Raw genomic sequence first — 14,189 nt, 5'->3', positions numbered from 1 at the left:
AAGGGGCTGCATCTCTTCAGCATACTTGGCCTGTGCTGAGTTGGGCTGAGTAGCTGTTTTTAAAATATGGTCAGTCTTGAATTACTATGCACTTTGGATAGCACAGATGGTCAGTGCATGTACCTCATGCAGCCCACAGCACCTCTGAGAACTCTGCCCTTTCAATCCCAAGCCAGAGGCAGAAGCTGTAAAGAACATGGAAAAGGTGTCCCAGGCCAGCAGAGTGCTTTTGAAAACATGGATGTACTCAGAGCCTGCTTTCAAAGGTAGCCTTGCCTGCATGGGAAGTGTCAGCCCCCACCATGCCCCATACAGGGAGAACTGAACGATAGAGCAGGAGTAGTGAACCTCAGAGCCACTGACCCAATACTGCCCTCCAGGCACCTCTATTGGGACCTTTGATTTCTCCCCAGCCCACACCCCTCACTGGCCCTGCTTTGCCTTACTGGAGCATGTCCTTGAACTCTTACTTGTCTGAATGGAAGAGAGAGGGGGGTGTACTTTAAAATTTGCATTTGTTGTTCTGACCCCTAAAAAGTTTCCCAGAAGGAAATGTGGCCCTTGAGCTAAAAAGGATTTCCTACTCTTGTTTTAGAGGCAGATCTATTATGCAGTCTATTAATAATTCTTCGCCTTTCTATGAAGATGCTGAAGGATAATGTCCTAATAAAGACTCAAAAACATATATCAGTATTATTGTGAAACGCACACACACGAACCAGCACAGATCTGCCAGATGCAAGCTTGAATAAATATGTCTTCATACACAAAATGTGTAGTACATTCATAGTCTGATTTAGTTCTAGAACAGGAAGAGGTTTTCATTTAAAGATTGATAGTTCAGTATGTTTGCTTTGAAGGCTGTGTAAAATAAGAACCTTACAGGGTCTTCTGGTCTGTTCCAGGCCCAGAAATAGTTGATGAGCAGCCAAACACCTGCATCTATTTCTATAATAACCGATCTTAAAGCAAAGCAGACACCTGGATTTTCAGATAGACATTTACTTCATGATGCTGATAGAAGGGTGAAATTAAATGAGTGAACTTATGTCAATGTTTGTGTGCCATTTTTTTGCTACGTTGTTCTGTCCTTCCTTGGAGAGCACTCTTATTTTCAAGTGAAAAGATACACTGCTGAATTTGTTTGTTGTGCCTGTGTTAAAATATTTTAAACTAATCCTAGGCTTAGGCTAGTTCCCTCAGGACCATGGCACACAGGGAGGGGTAGTTTAACCCTTCCTTCCACAGCCACAATCTCATTGGCAGCACCCATCCCCAGAGAACACACAGTATTTCAATTAGCAATAGGAAAAAAAGCTCCCATTGGATCATAGTGTTGTGGTCCTGATGAAAATTGGGAGGGGGCTTATCCTCACTTAGAATTACATTTTTAAAATTTCTTGATTTTAGCAAGATCATTGTGATTGATGTAGATAGGTCCTCAAAGAACTACAGTAGCTTGTGACAGGCCTCATTCAAAGCCCAAAGGCGAATTTGCTTCTGTTGGACCCCATCAGCTAAGAAAATTTGATGGATCTTTGGGAATCCAGTGAGTTGGCCTGTGCAGTGCAAATGTAATATCTGATAAGTTCTTGGATTGTCATGTATTAAAATTGGTGTGGTTTGTCTTTGACACATGCCTTTTGCTTACTTTCTTTTTTGGAAGGGGGAATTATCCAGCTGACAGCTACAAAATCCCCCCCCCCCCCCCCGGTAGCAAAATGAATTATTTTAATGCCATGCTCCTTTGGTGATTTTTGAAAAGGTTGATAATATGGAAAAACTTATTGGCCAATCACTTAACTGTCAAAAAACCCTGTTGCTAAAATAGTTATAATTCAGGATGATGAATATCCAGAATTTTGTTCTATAGTTGCATGTTGGGACACATTCTGGTTTACCTGCCTCCAGAAAAATGAAACTTATGGGCCTTCCCCCTTGACCTAAAAAGAAATTAGTTCTGCAGAATCAGAAGCATTCTAACTTTGACATTGTAACAAACTGTTGAATTTTCCATGGCCAGCCTCTAAAGTCTATATGTGTGCCCAGAGGCTTTGTGGATATGAACTGTGGCCATCTAGGCAGAACTGCAAATCGCTTTGGAAACTCCCCTAGATTTCTTCATTCCAAAAAACACACAAGCTGTTCAGTGATGGAAAAAGGAGAAGGCCACTTGTATGAATCTGCTAGAAATGTTGAATAATATTTGTCAAGGGCAAGCTGAGCATGGGACTGTTGTGATGTACTCAGTGGCGGAGGAAGGGGGGTGCGGTGCAGGCAGTCCACCCCGGGTGTTTTTGCTGAGGGGGGTGACATTTGGCCCACCGCCTACCCACGACTCATAAGCCTACCCCAAGTCTATTATTATTATTTATACCCCGCCCATCTGGTTGGGTTTCCCCAACCACTCTGGGCGGCTCCCAACAGAATATTAAAAATACAATAAATACAAGTGGTAGACATTCGTGACCACTTCTGTGACTTGTGCTTCTCTGGAAAGCAACCCGTTGACTCAACTGTTTATTGCTTATGTGTGCAATTAAAGCAGAAGTATTTGTAGATTAACCCTCCCCCACTTAGATCATCCAAAGTGAACCTTGAAGGAGAAATTGTGAATACAAAACATTTTTCATAATGATTATTTAAACCATATAAATGCAAATTAATATTTGTAATTTAATATAAATGTAATTGATCATTCTATCCTGCCTGGTGTCACAATAAACCTATTCCTAGCCACATCGATTGCAGTGAGTCTTGTTTTCTTCAGCAGTGTGTTAATAAGTGTATTTAGGATTTCAGTCTTAGAAGTATTTTATGTTGTTTGCAACAGCATTGTTATATACAGGGGTACCTCTAGTTGCGGACACGATCCGTTCCAGGGTGCTGTTTGCCCCCCAAAAAGTCCGCAACTAGAGCGGCACTTCTGCGCAAACGCGGAGCGCAATAGAGCGCTTAGAAGTATGACTGTATATAAAAAAAGGCCTGAGAGCATGTTTATTTGTAAATATTAGAAATTTATTAACATTAGATGTAAATAATATTTCATGCTATATGGGGTTATATTTTCCTATGCGTGTTTATGAATGCTAATTTTTATTGGAATTGTGTAGCATACTGAATATGCTATACTATAATAACAGAAGATGGCTCTTTTCTGCAAATTGTAAATAGAATTGTGAATTCAAGCCTTTACGTGTTCTTTAATTTGATTAAACTTTAGGTAGAGTTCCATTGCACCTGGAAATTAATACCTGCATTTAAAAATTAATCCTCCAGTCGCATAAATCTTGAGTACCTACAAAGTCAAACTGAATATTCTGTTCAATCAAGATTAAATTAAACTGAAACTGATTCCAGCTGGCATTGTACCAGGCTGTTTTAGTAAATCCAGCCAAATTGTTGCTTGACATTAGGGATTACAGAATAATATAACAGGCTGGGTATTGTGTGTGAGGTTTTTTATTATTATTTAAAAATATGCTTGTATTTGTATTAGGCATCATGGTGAATTTTATGCAGGTGTTAGGAGGATGTAGAAATCCTTTGGAATAGTGCCAAAATATTTAAGCATAAAATAGAATCATCACTTGTGTTTGCTTTTACGTATGAGTGGAATGAGGATTGAAGTGTAAGTCACAGATAAAAGTATTTTTTTTGTACTCCTATGATGTAAAGGTGTGTAATCAGCTTGTCACCAGGTGAGCTGCATGGCTGAACAGGCATTTTGTCCCATGTCTTGGATGTCCATATTCAGTATATAGTGCCATACTAGTTATATAAGATTGTCCTCAGATTGTCCTATGGAACACCTCCTTTCTAAAGTGTGATGAGCGTAGCAGCAAATTTGCCGGCTCCTACTGACTATCTTCTCTCCCTAAACTGTTCAGGCAAACCCCATGAGCAATCTGTCAAAATTTTACTAGACAGGCCAGAACAAGTACAGAGACCAGACTTAAATCTATCCCTTGGATTCTGAACTGGCAGCTACTGAGTCACCCTTCCCACTAAACTCAGCATGGTTAACCTTGACCAACCCTTTGGTGGCCACATGCTACGGTGGCTGTGGCCATGGACACACCACAGACAGAGGCACATTGCCCTGACCTGTGCAGGTCAGCTGGCGAGGGGGATAATTGCCCTCTCCCCACTTAAATGATAAATCTGGTAACAGAATAGGGGGCAGTTTGTGTATCCCCAGTGCTATGTCTACTTTAATTTTTCTTCCCATTTTGCAACCAAAATAGCAATGTCTGAGTGGGTGGGAAAATTCCCTAGAGGGCCTGATGAAGCTCCCAGGCCAGTGACTAGCAACCTAGCTAATTTTTTGGTGCTGGGTATCTTGGCCCCTGAGAGTAGCAGTGGCTTCAAGTCCACAAAGCAGACAGATTGTCTCTCAGATGGCGAAGGTACATGACATTTAACGGAAGAGCATAGATATGAAAAAGCTAACTACAGGATATTGACTATGAAGGCTCTACCAGACCCTGTTCTAGCAATATTTACTCTGGATGGACACACGACGCTAGCAAAAGTAATGAATTGCTTTTAGCAAATTCTGAATATGCACTGGATTTGGTAGGGAAAAGATTATGTACTGGAGGGGGAAAGCAAGTAACAGTTGTTCTGAGTAGATCCATTTAGTTGATCTACATAGAAGAGATTCTGATTTCTCAGGTAGAACATTCGCAAATACAGAATTTCTTGGGGCATCATTTTTTTCTTTTAATCCTATCAGCCAAGGTCCCAGTTTAGTCTTACTGTGCTGGCATTTGTATGATTTGTAGTAATACTTCATATGCCATTGCATCAGACTGCCCAGGTTTCCATAAAGACAGGATGGACTCTATAAGACAGCATTTTTTGCTTCCATCCAGAGCCACTTCAGCCATCATGTATTTTTTGCCAACCAACTTGCAGTTTTCAGGGATGAATGGTTAGATATTGCCCCAGTTCTTTCAACTTCATGGGTTGGATTTCATCTCAGGTATGTAATTTGACTTGATCCTTCAGACTCCAGGGTAGCTCCATCACTCCTATTGCCAGATGAGGTGTCAACTGTTTGGAAAATGGAGCCATAGAGTAGGTTTTGCATTGTAATGCTTACAAAGTTTTTATTTTAGTTACTTTGATTGTACTGTAGATGACCCATTTAGCAACCTCAGAGCTGTCAGTGGAGACCATTGTCCATTTGTTTTGTAAAGATGGTCAGTTTGCAGTCCTGGACATCTAGAATTCATATTTTTGCAGGGCCATCAGACCAAAAACGCTGGTCTTTTCTTAGGGTACATATGGAATTGGACATTTTCAGTTTAGAGTCCTCCAGTTTGGTCTCTTAAGAGTATGCGTCTACTCCCAGGCTTTGGAGCTCCTTACTGAGGAAGGTTTATCACACCCTATTTTTTGCAGGAGGACAAAAAACTTTTTTATTTTAACAGACATTTGGACACTTAACTGACACGTTAGGGGTCTTTTTTGCTGCCTTTTCTGTTAATAATTTTTTACTATAATTATGTTCCTAACTGGTTACCATCTTTTTCATATGCTGTCACCTAATTATTATACACCTTTATTGTTATATAGTATATTATGCATTAGATTTTATCGTTAGCCGAATAGTATGAATGCCAAGACCTATATGCTGTAGGAGTGGGGCAGTAATTTGAAGGCACTGGAAATGGATTGTTGTCAGAGTTCTATACAAGAGAGTCATATCAATCAGAATCTCCCGGACTTCATGACTGACACCTGCTACTTTTTGTCCATTTGGCATACCTTTACTTTCATTTACTCCAGTTCTGATCCCCCAGATCTTGTCAGTACAGTGGTGCCTCACAAGACGAAAAGAATCCGTTCCGCGATTCTCTTCGTCTAGCGGTTTTTTCGTCTTGCGAAGCAAGCCCATTGACGGTTTAGCAGATTAGCGCTATTAGCGGTTTAGCGGCTTTTAGCGGCTTTTAGCGGCTTTTAGCGGCTTATCGGCTTATCGGATAAGCGGCTTAGAAAAAGGGGGGGGGAAGGGGGAAAAAACCCGCAGGAACTCGCAAGACATTTTCGTCTTGCGAAGCAAGCCCATAGGAAATTCGTTTTGCGAAGCACCTCCAAAAGGGAAAACTCTTTCGTCTAGCGAGTTTTCCGTCTTGCGAGGCATTCGTCTTGCGGGGCACCACTGTACAGTGAAGGTTGACCAGTCCTAACTCCTGATCATTACTCCATTCTGTCCCCACCCCCCGTCTCCAACCATGACAAGGTTAATCTTCATTGAAGTGTGACCTTTTACTATCTGCATGCTTCTGAGCTCTGAGCATGCATTCACCGTTATGGAAATAGGGCACTGATTGTGATGATGAGGTGGCCAAAGGCAGCTGGTCTTTGTGGAATTGCAGTTTGCTTACATACATATAATAATAAGGTAATGCTGTCATCATGCAGCAGTTTGCTTGGTTGCCTACAAATGCTGCTGCAAGCTACAACATGACAACAGCCTTCTAAGAGCTGTTGGGCCATCACAGCAGCATTGGCGGGTGAGGGAGAAGGGAAGCAGAAGAGGGAGATGGATGTGGGTGGGTGCTTAGGTGAGCCATGGAAAAACTGTCAAGAAAGGGTGGGGCAACTACTCAGCAACCATCCTGCTCTGCTGATGACCGCCTCACACAGATAACTTGGAGGCAGCTGGCTGGCTGGTCCCCGCAAGCTGCAGAGGAACAGTCAGTTCAGGACAGGGAAACTCCCCAACAACCATCCTGCTCTGCCACCACCTACTGCCTTCCTCCTCCTTACCCTCTACTGCTGAGACGGAAACAGTGTTGTTGATATGAGGCAGGCAATATGAGCAGGAGGAGGTCTAAGGGAAGGAGGGTTTGGTGAGGTCTAAGGGGAGAGTTGATAAGGGGGTGGGTTGGTGGGAGTTAGTGAGTGAAGCGATCAGGGGCTCAGCCACTAGTAGAAACACAGTTCTCTTGGCTTGGAAAGCATGAGACTAGGACCGTAAGCATTTAGTCTTTGCCTTCATGATTCATGTCCACACAGTTGCTACTGCTGATATATAGATAAGTGAGATGGGGATGGGGATGGAACTTCACAGAAGATATGCTAGGGAACCTTTAATCTCAGGTCCTAATCTGTTTTGAGGTTATGATCATAATGTTAATCCAGTAATAATCCACTTTGCTTGAAAGAAAAAATATATGTTTGAATTGATGCATCTGCAGAGTGGTTCCTGCAGAGTCCCTTTAGGGACATAATGGATGTAGATTTCTTTGCCATCTGAAAAAATAAGAAAGTGTCAGGTTCTGGAATCAAGGAGGAACCAGTCTCTCTGCCCCTGGGGATGTTTACAAGGGCCGTAAATTGAACCATGGCAGATTAAGGGCCATCCTGGTTGACACAGCATGGCAATATCTCCCCACTGAAGGCGGCGTTGTATGGCTGAGTGGTAGTATTCCATGATTTCCTGTCTTCCTTTCACAGAATTGAAAGTAACCCCTTTTCAGTATCTCCCATACTTATGTATGAAAGCATGTCAGATGGGGATGCCATAACATTCTCCTTTGATGAAGTCCAAGAGATGCACTGCTTTACTGGAAGAAATTCTTCCAGTAAGTGTTGATGTTGTCCCTTAGTAAAATTTGCAGATTTCATTTTTGATTTTTTCATTTTTGCCAATGGTGAACTCTTCGTTAAACCTACTTCAGGGCCATATTTGCACATCATGTTCTGCTGGATGTTTTAATAGGCATTCTCCCATGTTTTTGCGAAGCAGTTTCTCACAGGGTTACTTGACAAGTTTCTCCTGTTGTGGAGCCATCTCTTGAGGGAGCCTGTTGCTCTTTCTTCACAGCTTATGATAAAACTTCTTGTGCCCTTATATGTATGTTCTTTGGACAGTCTTTCTTCTTTAAGGTTGCATTTCTATTAGGGGGGTCAAAAACTGCAGGTGGCCATGTTGGTGGGAGGGGGAGGAATTACAAGTAGCAACAGGCTATTGAAAGAAGCAGGAATGGAAAGTGTGGTATAGCAGAGTTTCTTCACTTTATCACTATTTGGAAAAGTCACATTTGTCACATTTGTCGGATTACACAGAGGCAATAAAGGAGACAGCAAGAGTTGCTATTAGTTGTTGTGAATATTCTTTGTTATGAATATTCAAAGAACCCACCTCCTTTCTCTACTATAAAGGCTTTCACAGAGAGCATGATCATGCATTTTGAAAGAACTAAGCAGGTGAGGCTCCTTGATTTATTTACTTGACACAGTGTAGGAAAGGAGCAAGCACCCTGTGCTCTGAAAGTTTGCAGAGGTTGCCTCGTTTTGGCTGTCATGGTTGAGACCTCACTAGTATGGCCACAGTGAGAGCAATTTGAAGACTAATGTTTACCTGTAACCCCTTGACTGTGCTCAGGTGCAGCTTTTTGTACAAACAGGATTTACACCAGGGATGGGGAACCTGTGGCCCTCACAGATGTTACTGGATTCTAGTTCCTATCAGCCCCCAAATCAGTGTCTGTACTGTTTCAATCTAGTGCTTCTATGAATATCATAATAGTAACCTGCTTCTTGACAGGGTCATCCTGCTACCACCCTGTAAATGTTGTTTTCAAGAGAATGGTGCATACCTGACCTTGAACTGGTCTTTGGGGGACACTTGGAAACAAGATTTCTCACTGCTTTCAGAATGTGAATGCATGAGTTCTTGCCAATATCACACTGAGCTTCAGAAGCACCTTGACACCTACAGGATCTTGCTTCTGCTTCCAAGTGCTTCTGAACACAGTGTTGTATCAGCCATGAGATCTCTTCCCTGCCCCTGAATTGTGAGAGAGGCTGAGTTCTGAAAACCACAGATGTTACTGGCTGACAAAATCTGTTGGTCCCTCACAGTGGAGAAAGAAGAGAGTCTCCATAAAGAAGGCTCTCTGTCACAGCAGCTGACCTTGCATTTTGTTTAGAAAAGCCTTTTTAAACAGTACAAAACTCAAAATATATGAAGTACCAAATAGAGGATATGATGCAAAGTGTAATTACGATGGGAGTTTGGAATCTTTTCTTTCGCACCGCACATAGGTGCATTCCCAACGTTTGGGTCTTTCTCACTTTTTGAGCCATGGTGGGTTATCCCTGACATAGTTGCCCGTTAGAAAACAGCCCACTGATTCTGCCCAGTTAGATTAGAGCATTCCACTTGTGCCTCCCTTGACACAAAGAGTAACAGTTTACTCTTATGGTGCTTGATAATGATAAAGTAAGTGGTACTCTTAGCAGAGTTGGGCCCGCAAAGGGATGTTTCTGTGTATGCAATTAGGAGACCAAATGCCTTGGCTTTGACTTGTTTCATCAGAAATGGGAGACTATAACTTTAAGTGGCCCAAGAGTGACAAGAACTTGGTTTAGAGTGAGGGTTTCCAGAATCTGAAGTGGGAGATTGTGAAACCTTTTCCTTCCTCCTGAGTTAAAGCAGGGTTAATTCCATTCTTAACACAATAAAAATAACAATTACGAAGAGTGCATATGTTCTTTTGTTCTGAGTTTAAAAGGATATGCTTCAGAGTGTGGGATGAATTGATTCTAGATTTTTCCTTTAATACACAGACTGAACACACCATAATGCTTCTAGATTAAAATATAATACATACATCACACACAAAATAAGATTGCTGTGTTTCTTGGAAATGGTCAGCAGCCTCTGGCTTGTACTTTTTTTTCTAGAGTTTTTTTAATCTACATTTCTTTTTTTCTGGCTATTCAAGTATAAAGTGTTGAGACATGTTGGGCAAAATGTGTGTATTCTGGTATGAATGCCACAAACTTTCTAAATCTATTTATAGTATTCAATAATTTGTAAAGGTTAACTGTAATCCAGACTGTAGTGTTAGCATTTTCCCTGCTGATATCAGTGTAGAAGACTGGCAGGCTTAGCCTTGTTGAAGGTTTGGGAGGGTTAGCAGCTTTCAAAGTGCTGGACAGCAGGGCCATGTATGGTTAAGTCCATATACATATCCACCTGATTGGTTAGGCTGTGCTGCTAAGTGTTGTGACAGGTGTTGCCGAAAGCTACACCTGTTTTCCTGAGAATGCTGATTTAGTGGGAGTTCCAGGCACTGTCTGTGGGACTTGCAACACCATGCCAAGTAACCTGAGAAGGAATGATATCTAACCGATGGCTTGAGAGCTTTACACAATTTTATTGTAATATGTGAAATGCTAAGTGTACTTGGGAGCTGCTAGGAAAGAAATTTAGCCAAAACTTCCTATATCTGTATTTGCGTAAGGCCCTTGTCACAGCAGCACTCTTGTACACATTTGCAGCCAGCTCTTACCCCTCTTTTACTGCATGAGGAAACAGCATGTGTACAAGTCAGTGAGAGGGGAATGAAGGAGCCAGGGCAGCCTGAGAGGAGCCTGTCTGCCTGCAGCAGACCTTCTTACCAAGATGTTGGGTGGTGGCTCCTGGGAGAGATCCATAAAGGAGGGCAGTGACATCCCCCACGTCCATAGAGGCAGCCACACACACAGTACCCTATAATTCATTCCAGTGCTGGAATGGGGAAGTAATGTGGGGAAACCAATCTACCAAAATTGGGGAAGGGACGTTCCTGACCGAATCAACCCGTACCCATATAGTTCTCTGGTCGCCTCGCTAAAGTAGCTGGAGGGAGGAAAGAGGGAAAGGGAAAGCTGTCCCCTCCTCCCCCTCCCTTTCCCTCTCTTCTGATATCAGTCAAGAGGGTGGAATGGGGTAGGATGGGGTGACACAGGAGAGGACAGGGAGAACAGAGGTGTCGGGAAAGGGTTGTAGAAGCAGGATGGAAAACCCACCCTGGCTTTGCAGAAAGGAGGAATGTGAGAGTTAAATGCCAAAAGGCCTCATTAGCTACTAGCCAAGCCATACCGTACAGCATATAGTTTATGGCAGTGGTGTCCAAACTTTTTTCAAAGAGGGTCAGATTTGATGAAGTGAAGGGCCATAGGGGCCAACCAGAGGGCCAACCAAGGTTGTTGACCTTTTTTTTAGGATTGATATTGTTGACCTTTTTACCTTTTTTTTAGGATTTTACCCCAAAGTTGTTGAACTTTTTTTTAGGGTTGGAGTTGTTTAGGTTTTTACCCCAGGAAATGAACTGCCACAGGGGCCAGATTACGCCCCTGAAATGGACTTTGGGCATGCCTGGTTTATGGTATTTGCTTCTACAGGATGCAGTGATGGTATTAACCTGGATGGTTTTAAAATGTGATTAGACATACTGTATTCATAGAAGATAAGGCTATTAATGACCACTAGCCATGATGGCTATATTCTACATCCACTGTTGAAGGCAGTATGCTTCTGTATAACAGTTGCTTGGAATCTCAGGTGGTCAGGAGTACTTTTGCACTTATGTCTGACAACTGGTTGGCCGCTGTCAATAGAATATGCTGGACTAGATAGGCCTTCTTTGGTCTTATCATTGTCTTACATTAAGACAAGCTGTTACTAGCAGTGGTTGCTAAGAAATTACAAGATAATAATGGCTTGAGATCTGCGTAGGTTTGCTTGAAGACCATTAGAATTCAACTTCTCCAGTGGTGTTTATGAAGTTCAAATAGTTTTGACTAAAGCTTCTCTCCCAGTATTTCTCACAGCAAAATCTTGTAAGTAATAAAATGGGATATATTCTCCTCCTTTCTGGATACCATGGGTGCTTATTATTTATCAACTGATTGGATTTCTAGTTTGTAAACTAAGCATGACATACTCATAGAATATTATGAGAGAGTGACTTGGGTTCAGAACATACTTTCCCATTAGTGATTTAAAAAAAACAAAACCCCAACACCTACAGTTTTACTGTTAGTTGGATTTTAAACACTGCTTAGAATAGTAGTTTTCAAAGTTCCAAAGCCCAGGGAACCTTACATATGTTGGTTTGTCTTCCAAGGAATGCCTTCACCTTGCAGGAAATTTTTATTTTCAACTAGAATCTCTGGTTTACAAAACATGCTTAAATTTACAAAATAAGTTGCACATTATAGAATGTTGGAGTGGAAGATGGAAGACAGAAAAAAGCTGCTCAACCCTTTCTATGCCGGCTCAAAAATTCACAAAGAGAACCCTCTTAACAGCTTGTGGAGAGTGATTTCTGAGCTCAAACAGTGCCAGAGGGGGGAAAGGATTAAGCTGCCTCTGCTTGCTTATGCTTCCTTCATTCCAGATCTCAGGGCAGTTTTGGCTTTTAAAAAGCCAAGAGAAAAAATAATGCAGAACCCTGTTTACTGTGCAGTGTGAGCCACAGGAGCTCTTAACCTGGATTAGTTATGACTTTACTTGTTAAATGATCATTAGACTGCCTTGCAAGGTAGATCATTCCCTATCTTCTGTACATCCTTGTTCTAGGATATGCTCTCAGTTCACACAGGGCTGGTGCCTACAAACTGTTCTCACAAATTCTTTTGTGGCTATTTTTAATTGCCAGAGAAAATAGATAGTGGTCAATGAGTAATTACAGTTTCTGACAGAAACCCCCATCTCTTAGAAAAGTTTGAAAATCACTGTAGCAATTATAAAGGGCAGAGGAAGAGAGAATTGTAGGTATTGTATCCAGTGCTAGTCCTATATAGAGTAGGCCCATTGACGTTGGGATAGAACTGCATGTGTTTAACAATACTAAAGTATCAGTGTATATGGATACACTTATTTCAGTGGCTCTGGTTGTAAAACAGTGTGTACCTTCTTAATGCAAATTTGCGATTAAAAAATTATGGCAAGTTTAGTATTGTCTGTGTGAATTTTCCAATTGTATTTCAGACTTTAAGAAAGAAAGGCCTTAATGGTTGTGAGAGCCCTGATGCTGACGATTACTTTGAGCACAGTCCACTATCGGAGGACAGATTCAGCAAACTAAATGAAGATAGTGATTTTATTTTCAAGCGAGGCCCTGTAAGTACTTTTCTTAGCTCCTACTTTTTATTTGTTGATTCTTTTTATTAACTTCATTATTTAGGCTCTGAACAAGAAGGAAAACAGAGGGTGCGACAGCCCGGACCCTGACACTTCATATGTGCTCACGCCACATACAGAAGAAAAATATAAAAAAATTAATGAAGAGTTTGATAATATGATGCGGAATCATAAAATCGCAGTGAGTACTGTGGTATGGCTTGTGACTTTATTATATGCATGAGAACATTTTGCAACATCTCCTTAACTTTGAAAGCTACATTAAAGATGACATTGTTGTCTGAGCTTATAAAGCAGAAATGTTCATGCAAGATGCATGAATCTGAGACAGAAATCTTGGGATTTTTGTATGAACTCTGAGAAAGGCACTTTGTATGCTATATGTGAGTTAGAAGGCAGCAGGAAAAGCCTCTTACACAGTCCACTTCCTAAGAAGCACTGTTTTCATTAAATTTCTAGTCACAGAGAAACAAAAATGCTTACAGTGTCTACTTTGTTAGCTGAAATCAAACAAGGCCTAGTACAAACCTTTCAGGCCTAGAGAAATCCATTCTGTACAGGCTCCTGTCTTTCTTCAGTCTTTTCTCAATAAACTACAGTGGGACCTTGGCTCTCTAACAGCTTGGCTCCTGAAAAACCCGGAAGTGAGTGTTCCAGTTTGTGAATGTTTTTCGGAAGCCGAATGTCTGATGCAGCTTCCGCGGCTTCTGATTGAGTGCAGGAAGTTCCTGCAGCCAATCAGATCCTGTGCCTTGGTTTTCAAACGGTTCTGGGAGTCCAATGGGCTCCCGGAATGGATTAAATTCGACAACCAAGGTACCACAGTAGTTGTTTTCTGTTATTTTGCTATGTATCATCCTAGATCTGTGAAAAATATGCTGCAGTATTTTTATATTAAAATATTTTCAGAACTGGGTATTCCTTGGTATAGAACTCAGATGCCTTTGAAGTAAAACCTGTAACTTTTAAGAAGTTAAGGCAGTCTGTATATTGTGATCAGTTGTTTTTGTCCCTCACTAAGAAAATCATTGAGAGAGAGAGGATTATCAGCATATGCCATTGAGTAATTGGTCAGATAATTATTGTCCTTAGTCTATAAGGGAAGCCATATCTGAGTGTGATTTTCTTTTGAGAAATCTTTGTAAGTCACTTTGAGAGTGTTTAAGACCATAAAGCAGGATATAAGCATTCTACATAAATGAAAATAAACATGATTGCACAACTATAATTTCCCAATTTTGTTGGCAGAAGCTAT

General features: G+C 41.4%; 1 protein-coding gene across 9 annotated transcripts in view; it reads left to right on the top strand.

Annotated features, from left to right (window-relative positions):
* MEF2A (myocyte enhancer factor 2A) overlaps positions 1-14,189 on the top strand; it is a 98,800-nt gene that overhangs the window by 50,496 nt on the left and 34,115 nt on the right. For 6 of the 9 annotated variants that reach the window (XM_081839047.1, XM_081839049.1, XM_081839044.1 and 3 more), the window contains one exon: positions 12,978-13,115. In XM_081839047.1, coding sequence (XP_081695173.1) covers positions 12,978-13,115 — 138 coding nt within the window. Of the gene's footprint in view, positions 1-12,781; positions 12,914-12,977; positions 13,116-14,189 lie in introns of all 9 variants that reach the window. The other 3 variants (XM_081839050.1, XM_081839048.1, XM_081839052.1) reach the window with 1 other exon arrangement.

The sequence above is a fragment of the Podarcis erhardii genome (genome assembly GCF_964252035.2).
Source record: "Podarcis erhardii genome assembly, chromosome: 14".
NCBI lineage: Eukaryota > Metazoa > Chordata > Lepidosauria > Squamata > Lacertidae > Podarcis > Podarcis erhardii.
This window is presented reverse-complemented; position numbering and strand designations above follow the sequence as displayed.